The sequence below is a fragment of the Mus pahari genome, chromosome 18 (genome assembly GCF_900095145.1).
Source record: "Mus pahari chromosome 18, PAHARI_EIJ_v1.1, whole genome shotgun sequence".
In the NCBI taxonomy this organism is placed as follows: domain Eukaryota; kingdom Metazoa; phylum Chordata; class Mammalia; order Rodentia; family Muridae; genus Mus; species Mus pahari.
The window spans coordinates 32,361,731-32,380,495 of NC_034607.1; the positions used below are offsets into that span (position 1 = coordinate 32,361,731).

At 45.8% G+C, this 18,765-nt stretch overlaps 1 protein-coding gene across 1 annotated transcript in view; it reads right to left on the reverse strand.

Annotated features, from left to right (window-relative positions):
• Nucleotides 1-18,765, reverse strand: part of Rab31 (RAB31, member RAS oncogene family) — a 112,469-nt gene that overhangs the window by 53,172 nt on the left and 40,532 nt on the right. The window contains exons 2-3 of the mRNA XM_021217767.2: nucleotides 12,006-12,085; nucleotides 7,569-7,650 (exon numbers count right to left, since the gene is read on the reverse strand). Of these exons, the coding sequence (XP_021073426.1) occupies nucleotides 7,569-7,650; nucleotides 12,006-12,085 (162 nt within the window). The remainder of the gene's footprint in view (nucleotides 1-7,568; nucleotides 7,651-12,005; nucleotides 12,086-18,765) is intronic.

Consider the following 18,765-nt stretch of genomic DNA (forward strand, 5'->3'; position numbering starts at 1 on the left):
CCAGAGGTCTGTCCCCTGGGTGATTCCCAAACTCTGTCAAGTAGACAGTCAAGATTAACCATCCCAGGCCCCAAGACTCATAATCATATCTATGCAAATATTCCTACATTCAGATGCTCAGGGAATCTGAAACATTTCCAATATCAAACATTTCATTGAAAGGATACTCAACTTACCTATCAATACAGTGGGCTATTTGTTATTCAGCACAGATAAGAAAAATACTTACTCGTGCTGCCATACTTGGATAAAAAATGAACTATAAGCAAGTGGAAGAAGCCAATCACAAAACAACAACAACAAACCCACAAGTTGTATAATCCATTTGTCTAAAACATCGATCAAGTGAAGGAACTCCCCCCCCAGGTATCTCAGGGGAGAACATAGACTTAGTATGTGTGAGATCCTAGGTTGGATCCCAAAACCCATGAAGGAGGAGGAGGAGGGGGTGGGAAGGGGGAGGTGGCAGTGAGGGAGGAGACAGGAGAAGAAGGAAGAAGAGGAGGTAAACCAGGAAAACTAACTCTGAGCATCTAATGTGTCCACAGTTTCTTTCCATAAAGACAAAAGTGTTCTAAAAAAAAAAACAAAAACAAAAACAAAACTGACTACAGTAACAGTTGCATAATTCCAAATACTGCAGATCCCACGGAACTTGACAGTCTAGACAGATGAGATGTGCTGTGTGTGAACTAGACATCGATGAAGCTGAGTTTCGGAAAAAGAAGGGAGCTGAGTAATATTCCACATCCCAACAAGGGACAAAGAAGCAAAGGCAGACACAAGCATGCTCCGATACTGTGGTTTCTAACCACCAGGACAGTAGCATGGCTTTCCCAGAAAAGTTTGAAAGCCCAGTTCCGCTGGTGCCAGGGCAACTGGGCAATGAGACCAAAGCAAAAGGCTCCAGTTTTGACTGAGTCTAGGATGGGTAAAGAGAGCTGTGAGGGCAGAAGAGCAGGAGACTCCCACAGTCGTGGGTACCCCACTGGGTTCTTTTCCTAGACAATTCCCTGTAGGAAGCAGAGAAAGAAAGTCCTACTTCGTCGAGGGAATGCGTGCAGGTCACATGGCCATGTCAATGACCCCATAACATCAGGCCACATGCCAAAGCTTTCTCCCAGTGTGAGACAGAAATGGGAAAGCTAACCCTTTCTGTTCCCTGTGTGAATGTTAACAGTCCACAGAAAATGTCCACCATAGCTTCTCTACGCAGTCGGTTAAGAGCTGAAGACTGAGCCTACCAAGACTAGCTAAGCATGCTGCCTCCGTCGATCTGTGCAGACCGTGAGACCTGCCTGCTTCCTTCTCTGTCTGTACAGCGTAACCTTGTCAGTAGGCAATAACCCTTCCCCCATCTCCCGGCCCTGTTCAATTCTAAATAATGAACGTGCCGAGTTTATGGCGCATCCAGTCCACCCGATTCCTGCTTTCCTGTGGATCTATTTGTCTTTCTGTCTGTCTTTTCTTCCAGCCCTCATCACCCCAGTCGGGTCCAAGTCCCTGGAGGCCATGCATGGATGACTGTAGCAGACCCCAACCTAGGAAAGGCCCCCAGCTCTGACAAGAGGAAGTAGTGTCCTTGAAGGGCTATGGACAGGCCAATGTTATTTGTATGGCTTCAGTTTTTTTTTCTTGTTTGTTTGTTTTAAACAGGACTCTAATGGGTGGAACTTCCTAGATCATGTGTAAAGAAATTCTACAGAGAGATGTTGAATAAGGTGGGCCGATGCTGGCCCTCTAACCAACACCAGAAGAGAACCCCACAGAGGCAGAACCCCTGCAAAAAATTAAAATCCTGTCCCTGACTTCCTGTCTGTTTTTTCTGGAATCCATGTTCAACTTACAACTTCTCTCACCACGTCATCAAATCTTCCCTCAGGCTTGGGCTTTCCTTGGTGAATCCAGTGTGGCTGGAAGAGGCCTTCTCTTTCTAGCCTGGCCTTTGCTGGCTCCCCCCCCCCCATGCTCTGAGTCGCCCAAGAACATTTCCTAGCTATCTGTGGACAGCCTCATCTAGTGAACTGTTGGGATACCTTTGCAATTTTCCTGTAAGTATAAAGTTTGGAATTATTTTTAAAATTTCAAACTTTCATTTCATGTGTGTAGGTATGTGTCTGTGTATGGGTACGCGCCTGTGAGTGCTGATGTGGCAGAGCGAGATGGTGCAGAGGTCCCTTGTTTCTTGCTGAGGTCATTTTAGGTTTGACTAGAATTTGATCTCCTTGATGGGAAACCCTGTAGAAAAATTACCCGTATCTACACTCCAGGAACCTGAAGCCAAGATGCTCCAGCTAATTTATCTTCGCTTCTGTTAAACTGCTTGATTGCGCAAAACCTTCCCCCTGCAGCTGTCAAGTGAGATACCAGGGTGTGTGTTTTGCCTTCAGAATCCCCTTGCTTTAAACCCGTGGTTCTCACCCTTCCTAATGGTGCAACCCTTTAACACGGTTCCTCATGTTGTGGTGATCCCCCAACCTCAAAACTGTTTTCATTGCAACTTCATAACTGTAATTTTGCTACTGTTATGAAACGAAATGTGAATATCTGATATTTCTGATTGTCTTAAAAGGGGTCATGGCCCACAGGTTAAGAACCATGCTCTAAATGCTCAGAGCTGCACTTAGATCCAAAACACATGAGCATTGTCCCAGCTAGCTTTAATAGGTGCCCAAAGAGGCCAAACGAGGGAGTCACATCCCTCAGAGATGGAATTATAGATGGTTGTGAACTGCCTAATGTGGGTGCTGGGAATTGAACCCAGGTCCTCTGTAAGAACAGCAAGTGTCCTTAACTACTGAGCCACCTCTCAGCAAGTTCCAGCTTCCCCAACTTTTTTTGCTTTTTTGAGACAGTCTGACTCTGTAGCCCAGGCTGGTCCAGTCCCACTTCAAACTCATGGTGAGACTTCTGCCTCAGCTGCTCTTAAATGTTAGGACCGCAGGCACAAGCAGTCACACCAGGCTTACACTTTACTTTTGAAAATAGGTCTTCTGAAATTGCCTGGCTGACCTTGAACACCCTACCTAACTCTGTAAGGCCTTAAAAGTGTTTACCCTCTTGCTTAGCTTCCTGAGAAACTGGGATTACAAACCTGGCTTTCTTATAGTGTTACTAAATTTGTTATTTCTTAGAATCTTTCATTTCTAGTGTTTTGTTCATTAAGAACAAAAAAAATATACCAAGGAGCTAGAGGGATTGCTCAGTGGTTAGAGACACTGGCTGCTCAGGCAGATTCCAGGCTGCATGAATGAAGAAAGCATGACTTCTCAATCAGGAAGCAATGGGTGTCTGTGCTCCCTGAGAAAAAGAACTTTCAAGGTACGTTAATCTGTGCCACAGATATAAGAGGCTTGGCGCTGGACAAGTAGGGCATTCAGTAGCATACTGTGCATACCAGGCAGAAGCTCGCACACTCACCTCCCAGGCAAGCACGAATGGATAACACGGGGAGTGCTCACCCTCTGCCAACACCGAAACCTGCCACTATGCTGCTACAATCCTCCACAGACATTGCCAGCTTAAAGTTCTGAAAGAAGGACAGTGGCAGATTCCTAAAGAGATGGGTGGGGTAGGGAGAATAATGAAATAGCCTGGACTCCAATCATTGATGAAATAGAACAGGCCCAGGCAGAAGCCAGGAATGTATTTTTAGCTCCTCCATGAGGTAATATCATTACAAGCACAATGAAAGCTGGCAACAAGCCTCAGAAACCATTGAAAAGCTGGGCAGACTTGATCAGAGGACTACATCGGAGGACACCAGATGATGCCAGTCCGAGAATAACCAAGTCAGTCCACTGAGGGGAGACAAGACTGATGCCTAGATGGCGGGGTAGCTGTTGTCTTACATTCTCCCATCCATTCTAAAAACATCCACCTGAAATCCTTAGCCACCATGGGACCCTTCTGCCTAGACCAGAAGCATAAGGGTGAATATCCCTGCCACATAGTGCTCCTAAGAATAATGAATGCAGGGCTGGCGGTGACTAAGTTCCATAGTCAGAACCATGTACATAATATACATACACGTATATACACACCCAAATATACATGTAACTATAATCAGCAGTGCCCACAAACAATAGCAGTCAAATGTTAAGAAAACAAACTAAGATCGTTAGAAATTAAGATTATTAGAAGGATCAATTTAAATGTCCCGATGCTATTTTCCTTTGACATCGAAACTGGGCAGACTACAATAATCAGTGGGGTGGAAGTTAGTACCAAACTTCTTTAGAAGCAATCTGCTCACTAGAACAGGTAAGGAAGCATTGATGCTCTCCTGGGAGGCTCCTAGATCCATGGTGACATCCCTGAGAAAGCTATCAGTGTAGAGAGAGGCAGCTGAAGGAGGGCAGCTCGGTGCCCACAGTAGAAGTAACGGGGGTGGGTGATTTTGTGTTCAATGGTATGTTTTCTATTAGAAACAGGAGAAGAAAACCCAGGTCCCAGAGCGTTCAGTCAGATTGCAGCCTTCTGCCTCGTCCACCATGTGGCGTACTGAACCTCTCTGTGGCTCAATGACCTCAGCTGTCAACAGGAAGCTCGCAGTGCAGGGAGAGGGGTGACCACGTACAGGGCTCTTAGGGCAGTGCGTGAACACTGAGGTCACAAGAAAGATCAGTGGGTGGCTGATGCAGGGCTGTTGTTGCTCCCTTGTGGCAAGCCAGTGACTTGTCAACCTGACTGATCATCCTTCATAAAAGGACATTTCCTGGCTAAGGCGAGGGAGCAATGAAAGGCAGCCTGGTTTCTCCAGCAACCCAGAGACAAAACAAGCAAGTAAAACACAGCCAATTAAGGCCGGGCGGTGGTGGCGCACGCCTTTAATCCCAGCACTCGGGAGGCAGAGGCAGGCGGATTTCTGAGTTCGAGGCCAGCCTGGTCTACAGAGTGAGTTCCAAGACGGCCAGGGCTACACAGAGAAACCCTGTCTCAAAAACAAAACAAAACAAAAAAAAAAACCCCTCACCCCTCCCCAAAAACAAACAAACAAACAAGAAACCCACAGCCAATTAATGCAAAGAAGCCCAGGTAAGTCAAGAAGGGAGGGCTCCCTCTAAGCACACATTTCACTGTGAATGTGTTACCTGGATTTGCGAATTAGAGGCCATTAGAAGAGGAGGAGGAGGAGGAGGAGGACAGCAACATTACTGTAGGACAGGAAATTCTCCAATTCTTAAAACATTCTTTAAAATGCTTTAACCTAAAAATATTGGAACTCTGGTTTTAAAGGGAGGGCTTCTGTAAGATGAACATTACACGAGCATTTATAAAAAATCAGATAGAGTCAAGGATTATTCATTCATTGAGAGGAAGACAAGAAACAGAAGGCTTTTTAGAGACAGACAAGAACATTCAGTGACTTGAATAGTCTAAGTTTTCCTGGTTAGTTTCTGGTCGACTTGAAACAAGCTAGAGTCATTTGGGAAAAGGGAACGTCAACTGAGAAAACTCAGATTGGGCCAAGGAAGCATTTTCCTGATTAAAGATCTATATAGGAGGGCTGGGCCCAGCCCACTGTGGGCGGTGCTGCCCCCTAGGCTAGGTTCTGGGTTGTTTGAGAAAGCAGGATGAGCATCTGCTTTCCCTACCCAGGCAGATTCTGCACATGTTTCTCCAGGGTCTAGTGCCATGAGTCTACCTGACCCTTCTGACCCTCCAGACTCAGCCCAGGTCCCACATCTAGTGCCCTAACTCAGTCTGGCCTCACTGCTCTCACCTTGATCAGTTTTAGACCAGGCCACTCCCATACCATATCCAACCTCCCCTCCCTCCAAGGCAGATGGACCTCCACACACAGGGTCTGGCCCAGGATGCATAGCCACCACTCCAGCCTAACCCTCTAGCTATCTACCAGGTCTCATTCCATCTAAGTCATTTCCAACCTCTAAGCAACCAGCCCACACCACACAGCCTCTGTCCCAACCTTGCGGGCAGAAGAAAAAGTAGAAGATCTGAACCAAATAAGTAAGGAATATGGAGAAGAAAAAATAAATAAAATAAAAAAAGAATCACAGAAGAGGAGCATTCTGGAAGCATGGGACTTCATGCAAAAACAAAACCTTCAAATTATAAGCATAGATGGGGGATCAGATTCCCAACTCGATGGCACAGACCAGGTGTCGTGCTCTATAATGTGGTATAATGTGGGGAGCTGGGGGAGACCTTAGTGGGCCCATGTTGAGGTGTTCCACTAAGTACAATACACTTTAGAAACGTGGCCCAGAGGCTGCTGAGCTGGAACTGATCTGAAAGAAGGGGAGCAGCAACAGGTCCTCTCCACTAAGATGCCCAGGAGCCCCGACAGCCAGCGTAGCACGGTGACTGTACAGGTGGCGCACACGCCGGGCAGCCCACAGCTCTCTAATCGGACTTAAGACCCACTCAAGAAGAGGGAGACCAAGCCTTGTCCTGGAAACCTAGCCAGGTACCCGGGGCTAGAGAAGTCGTGGGTTGTTGGTGGAGAACCCATCGTCAAGGGCTGGGCTTAAGGATCCAAGGCTTCCCTGAGACCTTGGTGTATGGAGAAGGAAAACAGCTCCCTCTCTGAAACCGGGAACATTCTGGGGGCGAGCACCGTGAGGAAGCTTAGGCTTCAGATCCTGAGACTCCAACACTTCCCACGACATATAAGCCCCGAGGCTGCTGTGTGTTCCATCTGCAGTGCTCTTGGGATGCTGTGCTCCCCTTGTGTAATATTTTGCTAAGTTTCTTGCTGACTTTGTCCCATTGTATGATAATTTCTCCTGATCCTGACCATTTTGTTTTGTTTTTGTTTTTTAACCCCAGAAAGTATATAAGATACTGTACTTCCTAATAGCTTGCTTTTAAGAACCACAAGCTTATTCAAAACCTCCTTATCCCAAACTTTCCTATTTTTTTTTTAAAAAGATTTATTTATTGATTATATGTAAGTACACTGCAGCTGTCATCAGACACTCCAGAAGAGGACATCAGATCTTGTTACAGATGGTTTTGAGCCACCATGTAGTTGCTGGGATTCGAACTCAGGACTTTGGAAGAGCAGTCGGTGCTCTTAACTGCTGAGCGATCTCTCCAGCCCCTTTCCTATCTTCTTTATCTCCTCATCTCCTGGCCACCTCCCACTTAGGACCCTGTCACTGAAGAACAACCTGCTGCTCCGGCTCAACCACCACTTTATTAAACCAGCATAATTCCTATATACATTTTTGATATCTGTTTTTATACTCATAGTTAAGTACAGACCTCACCCCTCATCTACAAAACAGATGGAGGCCATGACAGAAAACCACAGCCAACGAAAAGGCAGAAGCTCTATTTTTATGTAAAGCAATTTTGGTTTCAATAACAACTTCTAGAAATACCACGCTTATTCAAATTTAAGTGAAAAGCAAAGTTTTGTTTAAAATGACCTATTTGCTTTTTTATTTCTTGGACTGTATCACCTAGCAGTTGTTTTCAGATGGTGAAATAAACCTTGTGTGTGTGTGTGTGTGTGTGTGTGTGTGTGTGTGTGTGTGTGTTAATGCAGAAGCTGGCTCCATTTTGTCCCTAGAAAGCCAGCAGTAGCATCTACTCACCCGCTCCTGGCCAGCAGTGTCCCAGATGAGGAATTTGTGAAGTTCGTTTCCACAAGGCACGGTTTTGGTCATGAAAGATGCCCTGAAAAGAGAGTCAACCGCTCTGCATCATCAAAACTCCACAGACTTAGGAGCCTCGGTTCCTGTTATTATGCCTCAAAATGACCCTAAGAACCCTTGTCCCTAAACAAGCAGTAATAAGAGTTAGGCCACTGCAGATAAAAAGTCTGTATTTTATATCATCCAGCTGAAGTTTCAAAATGAAACAAAACAAAATGTGTGTGCAGGGGTGGTTCTGATGCTGTCCTGCTCCCAATGGGTTCTTGATCTGTCAGTAAAGAAGCCCTGGGCCAAGTGCTGGGCAGATGGAATAGGTGGGACTCCTGGGTCCCTGGAAGAAAACAGACAGATACAAGGAAGGGAGGGGAGGTCTCTATGCTTCAGAGAGAGAAAAGCCAAGCAGCCATGTGAGATCGAGGGAGGAGTGGCAGCCTGCGTGTCAGGGATGTTAACAGGGACTAGATGGAACTGGACAGCTGAAGTTAGGGCAGGTGGGAGGTGCGGAGATAAGAATATTGATAAAAGCACACTTTTCCAGGCGGGAGATCACAGCACCCAGCAATTGTGTCAGAAGGCTAGTTGAAAATGAGCAAACTGTGTGTGTCTGTGTGTCTTTTATCCATGGATTCACGGGAAGCTGCAGCTAAGGTGGGGTAGTGGTAGCTTCACGAAATGTGTGTGAACTGGAGGGATGGCTCAGAGGTTAAGAGCACCGAGTGCACTTGCAGAGGACCTTAGTTTGGGTCCCAGGATTCACATGGCAGCTTACAGCCATCTATAGCTTCAGTTCCAAGGAATCCAATACCTTCTTCTGGCTTCCTTAGGCACTGCACTTATGTATTGTGCATAAGTACGTATAAACAAAATACTCATTTCCATAAAATAAATAAACATAATAAAAGAAAATGCATGCAGAAACAGATTAAATTGTCCTAGAATAATAGTCTCTGGATATCAGGGAAATGTTGAATGTCTAGCCTTAGATATTAAAGCCTTATTATTAAAACAAGTATGAGGGGAAAAAAAAGCCTTATCACTTTAAGACTTTGACTTCAAAGCAGTATAAAAAGAAAACTGTCTTAACATAGCCTCTGTGCTGACATTCAGTATCAGCAGCAAGTAATGGAAGAATAGCTCTAAATCTCAACCTATCTGCATCAATGTGGGGATTGCCTCGGTCAGGGTTTGCATTGTGATGATGAAACACCACACTACAAACAAAGCAAGGGTGTACTGGCTTACATTTCCACATCACTGTTCAGCACTGGAGGAAGTCTGGACAGGAACTCACACAGGACAGGAACCTGGAGGCAGGAGCTGATGCATAGGCCATGAAGGGGTGCTGCTTACTGGCTTGCTCCCCATAGTTTGCTCAGCCTGCTTTCTTATAGAACCCAGGACAGAGGTAGCACCACCCACAATGGGCTGGGGGCTGGGGGCTGGGCCCTCCCACATCCATCACTAATTAAGAAAATGCCCTACAGTCTTGCCTATAGTCCTATCTTATGGAGCACTGTCCACAATTGAGTTTCTCTCCCCCGAGGTGACTTTAGCCTGTGTCAAGTTGACGCAGAACTAACTATCCAGCAGAGGGATAAATAACAAAACACACGTAGGCTTCTATCACAAAGGAAGGACTTCAAGGCACGAGTCAGAAAACACTGGCTATCCTTATCTACCTATTTTCTCTGAATAAGCATTTATTTTCTTTGTGCTCATAAAGGAGTAAAAAAAAAAAAAAAAAAAAAAACCAAATACACAGAATATTTAATAGACTTTCTTCTATGGGTTAAAGTAGCTCATTCATTAAAAAAACAAAAACAAAAAACAGTGGGCTGGAGAGATGGCTCGGCGGTTAAGAACACTGACTGACTGCTCTTCCAAAGGTCCTGAGTTCAATTCCCAGCAACCACATGGTGGCTCACAACCATCTGTAATGGGATCCGATGCCCTCTTCTGGTGTATCTGAAGACAGCAACGGTGTAATCACATACATGAAATAAATAAATCTTTAAAAAAAAATGAAAAGAAAAAAATTAAGTCTATAGAAACAGTTATACAAGAACACAGCATCCACATGACTCATAACACAGTGTGTGTCACCAAGTCTGAAACCCTGAGTTTGACCCTCAGGACTCACAGGATGGAAGGAGAGAATCCACTCCTTCAAGGTGTCCTCTGACTTCCACATGGGCACTGTGCCGTGTGTGTAAGCATCACCCTCCCCCAATAAATACTCTTTCGTAATATAGTAAAACAAGTTTTACAAGATAACAACTGCTGTGGAGAAGAAACACCTACTCACAGAGCTGCTGCATACATGCTCATGTGGACAGGCTGTGCAGGAAGCTCTAGAGATGCAGCTTTCGTGCCTGGACATAGCCCATGACATAGCTGCCTTTGAGTCAGCGAGCTTCACAACCTTCGAGTCACTGCGGTGATGCGGGTTAATGCTTCTGATAAGAAATGATGCTCTTTTACGACCGTGATTCTGATAGGAAGAACCTGGTCGCTTTGAGCACAGACTGGCTTGGTTTGTCATCTGCCTGTCTGGTTGGTTTTGGCAGTGCACATCCCTGCCGTACAAGCACTGTATGACTAAGGCCACACACCCAACTCTGCCAGGCATGATCTGAGTCAAGGTTGCAGCTCTGTGGCTACCTGTGTACTCTGACCTGAGAAAACCATCACAATTAACTCTTGGGTCAGGGACTTAACTGAAATGTCCACGGGGTCAGGCAGGTAAGACATTCCAGCAAGGCAGATAAGGTGTGCCTTATCTGTCCGGTCATGAAAGCTGCACCCCTAGAGCTTCCCGAATAACAATAATAATAAGTCATCAGATATCCTGAAGCTTGAGACTGTTACCCCATAGCATGTACCTAGCTGGCTGGCTAGTCGGGTGGCCACACCCACTTCTGCTCCACATCCACGGATCTCTCAATTCTCCAATACTGGCTGTGGTGAGCAGACACCTAAGAGGGTAGTGGAACACACCTTTGGGTGTGTCTACCAGGGCATTTCCAGAAACTACTAGATCATGAGGGCTCTGTCCTGATGAATAGATGAATTCTTTGAAACGTTTATCATATGATGACATTATTGAAAAGTAGGAAGAAGGTCTAGGAGTCACAATGGGTCTGTCCTTAGACAGCCTCTTCCTGTCTTCTCTTTTTCTGTTTCTTGAGCCTTACAAGGCTAGCAACAGTTCACTTCCACTATATGCTCCTGCTGCCATGGTATTCTGTCCGAACACAGAAAGCCAAGCAGCCATGGACCAATCCCTCTGAAACTGTGAGCCAAAAGAAACTTCTTCCTTCTTCAAGTCGTCTTGTATTTGCTTACTGCAATAGGAAAGTAACTGATACCTTGGCTTAAAATAAAGGCTAAACAAAACAAACCCTCAGGCCAGGTTTCTGGCTCACTGAGATAACAAGCTTTGGGATAGGTAATCAAGCTTTTGAAAATTAAGATTTCCAGCTGGGCGTGGTGGCACATGCCTTTAATCCAAGCACTCGGGAGGCAGAGGCAGGTGGATTTCTGAGTTCGAGGCCAGCCTGGTCTACAAAGTGAGTTCCAGGACAGCCAGGGCTACACAGAGAAACCCTGTCTCGAAAAAAGAAAAATTAAGATATTCACTTGTATCATTCTCTGATAAGTCTGTTTTATTTAGGGAGTGTTCCTAATAGCCTTTTTCCCCCCCTGAAACTGGAGTTTAGAAACATCTCCAAGTTCCAAAAGAGAAAACTTGAATGCAAGTTAACTATATCAGGAAAAGCTTTAGGTATTCTTAAGCCTGTAAGAGAGCTGAGTCTTTCTGGTACCAGAAGACAGTGAGGAGCAAAGCAGGCAGGAAGTAGAGCATTTCCCATTAGGCATTGCAGCTCCCATAAGGCATTGCAGCTCCCATAAGGCATTGCAGCTCCCATAAGGCATTGCAGCTCCCATGAGGCATTGCAGCCATCAGAAACTGTGTTGGCACAGCAAACTTAAGCTATGGGAAGAATGTTCAGCATTAGACTATTTCAAAAAAGGAAAAATAATTCCTTCCACATAAATTTTAGACTTCCCCAATGTACAGTCAACAGCTTTTCTGGGAATTAAAGCCAGACAATCAAGCCACGAATCAGGAACTGGTAACACGCACTACACTATCTCCCTCCCGTCTAGAAATAGAGGAACCCCGCTTTTCAGAACCATGCTCTTGATAGCCAAGAAACGGTCTTGTCCTTCAAGAGGAAGAAGGTTGGCAAGAAACAAAAATCACAAGAATAGTAGCCCTAAATTTCTGGAGTTAGGATCAGTTCTCATTGGTGGGGTTGGACATCTTTGCCCTAAGAAGAAGGGATGTCAAGAAAAGGAAAATGCAGTACTTACCCAATGGTGGGGCTGATGTTGTGGTCAAAATGGTCCTGGACAAAACGACACACAATGCTGGATTTCCCAACCCCCGTGTCCTAGAAGAGAATGAAGGCATAGCCATGAAAATCTACCACCTCTGACTTCCTATGAGCATGCAACAAAAGGCCATGATGCTAGAACTGCAGGAGAGGAAGTCTACCCACTACTAGAATGTTCTATGATGTAAATGCACACCTGTCGTAGAAAGGAAATAAATATGGTAAAAGCAAGTTTGGAAACATATCACATGGGCATACAGAAATTAGCATATTCATAATATATTTGATTCCAGAGTTGGAGAAAACAAGGAAGGGTCTAGAGAAGACATTTCACATCCTGCCGTGTTATTTTTTAGAGAGAGGACTGATGTTTTTCTAAAGTCACATTGTCAGGTTAATTCATCTGCATCTAGGGAACACACTGGAAGACCTCTAAATTGCTACATCCCCAACATCTGTTATAATTTAACAGCTGGATATTAACCTCAGGTTTTGCTGAATTCTATAAAGTTCTCATCTCAAGTCTTCTTGACTAAACAATTCTTTAGAGCTGGCCAAAAGAGGGATGGATCCCTTACACAATGGGGATCAAACACAGACACGTGCCTCTACTACTTCCTTTATAAACCCTTACAAAGTGGTTTGGGGAATAACAGGCCCAAACCCACAAGGTCAATGAGAGAAATCACATACAGATGATAGCGACAGTGTCTGGAGAGGAGGATTGAGACTGTGAAAAGAGCCCCAAACCCAGCAGGCAGCAAGTCAATCCGTGCCTGAGACTCCGGAATCAGCCTAAGGCACATCTAGGAAGAAAAGAACGATGTAAGCCTAGGCAGAAATAGCAGGAGCCCCCTCTGGGCAAGTGGGTGGGGAACCCATAGACAGAGATACCAGGGTCTCCCAATTAAATTGCATTGTGTGCTCAAGCTAACAACCCCAGAGCTTTTGACCAATGGACTGAACCGTTAAGACTATGAGGCAAAATAAACCACTCCTGCTTTGTCCCAGGGAGGTTTTCATAGAAACAAAAAAGCGAAGTGACCCAGATACTTAAGAGTTGTGTATGGTTCTCCTGTGTGACTTCATTTATTCATCTATTTATTATGAGAGTGTCTCTAGTGCAAGCTAGCCTCAAGCTCCCTATAGATTAGAATAAAGCTTGAACGGATCATCCTACCTCCACATCTCAAGTGTTAGGACAGCAGTGATGCACCAACAAGCCTGGCTCACATCTCGCTAGGGATCAAACCCAGAGAGAGCTTCATGCCCTTCACCCACTCTACTAACAACTGAGTTACATTCCCAACCCCTAAAGGTGTGATTAAAAAAAAAAAAAAAGTTTGAAGTTTGAGGCTGGTAAGATGGCTCAGTAGTTAAGAATATTTGCTGCTCTTGAAGAAGATGGAGGTTCAGTTCCAAGCACCAACGCACCAGCCCACAAACATCTGTGATCCCAGTTCCACTGGACATCTGGGACTCAACATCCTCTTCTTGTCTCTACAGGCAATCACGCAAACATGGTGCACAGAGAATACATTTGGACAAAAATACACCTACAATTTTTTTTTTGAAAGATTCTAATCAAGGGGGCTGATAAACTGGCTTAGAAAACGGGTACACGAAGACTGATGGATGAACTGAGTTCAATCCCCAGACACACATGGTAGAAGAGAACTCCCCCAAGCTGCCCGCGGACAGATGACCGGCTTGCTTCGCTAGCTCACCAGAAAAGCTGGCGTTTCACCTGAGCCATCTGTAGAAGGCAAGGACTGGAGTTAATCATCGTAAAACAGCTTAGCGCTTTCACCATGAAGGGTATTTCAAGGGCTGGCCTTCAGGCGGGCTCTGCTCAGCTGATCTGTGGAATGGACTTAGGACAGAGCGCTGAACCCTGCAGGCCAGGAAGGGTAGCCTATCACCTCCCTCTAATGGAGTTTGCAAACCAGGGAGGTAGCTGATAACTGATACCGGTGGGGTCCAGCCTACGGTCCGGTCCGTACAGAGAAGGCAGGGCTTCGGAGATGCTTATGGCCTTGAGCGAAGAATGAAGAAACGGATGGAAGCCGCCTGAGAAAGGATTCTTTTTTTTTTTTTTTTTTTTTTTGGTTTTTCAAGACAGGGTTTCTCTGTGTAGCCCTGGCTGTCCTGGAACTCACTTTGTAGACCAGGCTGGCCTCGAACTCAGAAATCCGCCTGCTTCTGCCTCCCGAGTGCTGGGATTAAAGGCGTGCGCCACCACGCCCGGCTGAGAAAGGATTCTTAAACCGTGGGTGTAAAGTAGAAGAGCGGGGCGTGGGTCCAGACAGGGTGAGGCTGCCACTCAGCCCGCGATACAGCTTCTAGGACACTGTGGCGTCCTGGAGGAATGTTTGCAGCAAGGGGCGTTTCTGGTGCCTTCCTGGGCAGGGCAGGGCAGAGCAGGGCAGAGCAGCTGTGTAGTTTCCATTCCCCTGGGGGTGGCATGGTTGAAGGAAGGGCTTAAAGCAGCTGAGGAGGGACAAATGAGCTGTCCCTGGTGGGGGTGGTGAAGACCCGGGCCGGAAAAGTACAGGCCAAAGGCAGTTGTGGCAGTGAATGGAGTCTTTAATTTTTTGTAATTAATTAATATTAATTATATTAATTTTGTATTAATTAATATCCTCCTCCTCCTCCTCTACCCACTCCTCTCCCCTTCCCCCTCTCCTCCCCTACTCTCCCTTCCCCTCCCCCCTCCCCTCCCCTCCCCTCCTCTCCTCTCTTCTCTTCTCCCCTCTCCTCCCCTTCCCCCATCCTCCCTCACATGTTTTTAGATAACACCTGGGCTCATCCAACTCCGTATCCTAAAACTATGAGCCAATTAGAAAATGCTCGTAGTTTGCTGGCCTTTAATTCCAGCGGGGGGGGGGAGGGGGCAGGGGGGAGGCAGGGGGCGCAGATACAGGCAGATCTCTGTGAGTTCAAGGTTTCCAGGTTACACTCTCAACAAGACCAGTGTCTCCAGGTTATTCCCCCAACAAACCTGCACCCCAGGTCACAAGCCCATCCCCTGCCTAACGACCGATGCAGAGGGGACCAGAACTTAGGTTTATGATATGACTGCCAGCACCAGCCAATGATGTTAAAGGCCACGGTAGCTCTCCAATTAGATGCTTGCTTGCCTTGCCCCAATAAACATTCCGGGCTCCCCCCACCCCCCCACCAAAACCGGCTTGCATGATGTTGGGGGCGGGGCAAGCTAGCTCAAATAGAATAAAGACTGCTGTGAGCTGCATCAGTTCAGCTCCTGTGTGTCTTTTGTGGGATCACTTACATTTCCCTGGCACAACAAAGGCTTGGTGTACAAAGCGGGTTCCTGGACAGCCAGGGCTGTTACACAGAGAAACCCAAACAGAAACAAAACAAACAAAAAGTAAAAAAAAAAAGGAAGAAAGAAAAAAAAAAGAAAAGGAAAGGAAAGGAAAGGAAAGGAAAGAAAAGAAAAGAAAAGAAAAGAAAAGAAAAGAAAAGAAAAGAAAAGAAAAGAAAAGAAAAGAAGAAAAGAAATGTCCACCGTTCTTCTGGCCTGAGACGCCTTCCTTGGACTCTCTGGCTGGGCTCTCAGAGTGTTGTGATGTCTCCACCACCAGTGATGACCGATGCTGTTTCCTGTCCACCGTTACACTCACCTGGGGAGCACACACTGGGGGGGGGGAGGGGGAAATCTCTGCTCTACCTCATTCCCCCTAAGACAGCCCACTCCGCCTGAAGGCCAGCCCCTGAAATACCCTTCCCAGAGAAAGTTACAATTGTTAACTCCACTCCCTGCCTTCTACAGACAGCCCAGGAAAAAGACAGCAATTCTGGCGAGCTAACATAGCAAAGCTGGTTCAAATGTAGCTGGATGCCTGTCAAATCTACTCTTGTCTTACGTTCGCAGCTTGACCCAATATATACCTCTTATACCTTTCATAGGAAAGATACCACAAAATATATTAATTTTAAAGTGGCGAGAAACTAGCATATTTGATGAAGAATGCGGCTAAGAAATCTGACTGGTGACAGGTCAGCCCTATGGGCTTCCAGAACTCAGCGTTGAGAAGCTGCAGTTCCGCCAATGACCACAAGGGGAAGACCTGCTCATCTGCTGGCTGGAGAGCCCAGGGGGCCTTCCTTTTCCTGCCAGAACCTAACCGGGATGGATCCACTGGATCCACGCTAACTGGACCATGACCCGAATTCATGGAGTCATGACTCACGCATGGCAGCAGAAGTAGAAACTAAGAAAGAGCCGGGCGTGGTGGTGCACGCCTTTAATCCCAGGACTCGGGAGGCAGAGGCAGGCGGATTTCTGAGTTCGAGGCCAGCCTGGTCTACAGAGCAGGTTCCAGGACAGCCAGGGCTACACAGAGAACTCTGTCTCAGAAAACAAAAAGACAGAGAGCGGGGCCCTGGCTGCTAATGGAAACTTGTCTATGAATAGTCTTTCCACTCTGTATTTTGAGACTACCGCAGGCCATCTTTATTTTACAAAAGTGGAAGCTGGTATGACTGACTTCCTTAGGGTCACGCAGCTAGCTGGTTGGGGGAGTCAGAAGCACGTGCTCCGATTCCCTGTCCAATCTTCTCTAAGGCTCCTAACTGGGCTAAATCCACCTCCCAGCCAAGCCCAGATTTCTTTACAAGAAAAAAGAAAGAAAGTTTAGTTTTCGGACCTCACCCCTTTCTGGTTTCACTTTGTCAGCTCCAGTTACTCAACCATCATGAAGACAATGCTACTGTTTTGATGGTGATGAATAGAGAGACCCAGTCCCTACTGCCGGAGAGGTGACAAATAAAACCAAATCTGACTCCACAAGCCAGGGGCAAAGTTGAGAAGAATCTACGCAGATTCCAGTACAGTGCATGGCAGCCGCGTGGCTGAGCCCCATCTACATACTGGGGTCCTCCTCTGACACAACTGGAATGCCCATTATACATATATACACGTTCATTATACTCTTGTGCACTCTCCAAATGCAAGAAGCACTGCACTTCAGACGTTTTAGAAATAGTTGTAGGTAGGAATTAGAAAACTAACAAGGAACTGTCAAAAGCATTTGAATCAACTTGCTTCTTAAGCAAAGTAGATTGTATCTGTAAGTCAGGAGTTCCAGTTCTAAGAATGGAATTAAAATTAGTTTTAAAATAGGCACAAGTCCATTGCAGTCCAGTTTATGAGCTGCGACTTAAGTAGATTTAATTGTACATCAAATAAACTGTAGCATTAGCAGTAATGTTTTAGACCTTGATTTCATTCCTGTAAAAATGTTTAAAAGACAGAATACAATTTACCCATAACACACATATACTTCATTTACACTGAGGCCATGTCTTAATAAAACTATCATTGCCCAAAAACATCTTATGTGAAAACTCACAGCTACGTTAATAATAAATACATCATCTATGATTATTATCAACTATATAAGCATAACTCAATGAATAGTGTAGCTTACTCTACATGGCCTTAAATACACTCAGAGCACTGAGTGTCTATTAGCCTACAGTGTGCACAACCTTCTATCACAAGCTACTTTACAATAAGATGCTGGATATCTCCTGTAATGTAAAAAATCAGGGAGGCTGCATGGTTTACACTCTCACAGTCATGCCATCTGCATGTGACAGAAGCAACTTGGGACACCATGTCCCCTCAGGGGTACCTCTGGTCTCAGAACCACACAGCAAGGACTTTTGCATAGATTACTCGGTTACCGTTCACTGAGTCAAGTATTTGGAAAATCCCAGCAGGATGCAGGACCCCGCCAGCATACTGCGTCCCCCCCCCCCCCCGGAGCCCTTGCAGTCCTTGGTGAAGGGAAAAATGGATGATTCTGTTCTCAATCCCTGCATCAGGAAACCACTCAGAGACTCTGCATGGACCTCCCCTAATTCTCTCACTAGAAAAGCAAATCCGGACTCAGACACGGCATCATTTCAGGAGTGCTGTTCATACTGAGACAGCTCTCTGAGGGCACGGGCACAGATCCACTCATCCATCTGCTGGCTATGCAGCAAGCAGTCCACAGGGGGGGAGGGACACACACATTTAAGACCTGGTTCCTGCACTAAGGACATTTAACACCAGAGTTAGACATGACAGAGCCACCAAGGCAAGGATGGGGTGCGAATCAGTGTCAGTGGCTGGCTTCCCACAGAGCATTGGTGATCTGGTCACTTGAACCCAAGCTGGAAATCGTTATTTCCCAGCCTTGTCACGGGAATACAGCACTCTGTCCTGGATTCACTTGCAACCTTCGTCCACTGGCAAACTGACTCTATCTAATTTCAAACCCAACTTCCAAGTCTTTAGAACGAGCTGAATTTCCCAGGACTGGAAGATCTTGGTGAAGCAAAAGCCTAGTCCATTCAGACTCCAGGATCATAGCACCAATATCACGTAGGGGCAGCGATGAGTGAAACAGTCAGACTGACGATGAGAAAAGGAGATATTCCCTGACCACGTTAAAAAATGCATATGAAAAGGTACCAGCTATTATCGCTTTAGGCATTGTGTATATTTGTGTGCATGTGTGCATGCATATATACATATGTATATATATATATATATATACATGTGTGCGTGTGTGTATGTGCACATGTAGCACTTGGGATTGAAGCCAGGACCCCATGCATGCAAAACAAGCACTAACCATTTAGCTACCCCTTGAAATACTTTCCTGGGACTCAAAGTATTGCTATTAAAAAAATTTTTGGTTTTTTTTTTTTTTTTTTTT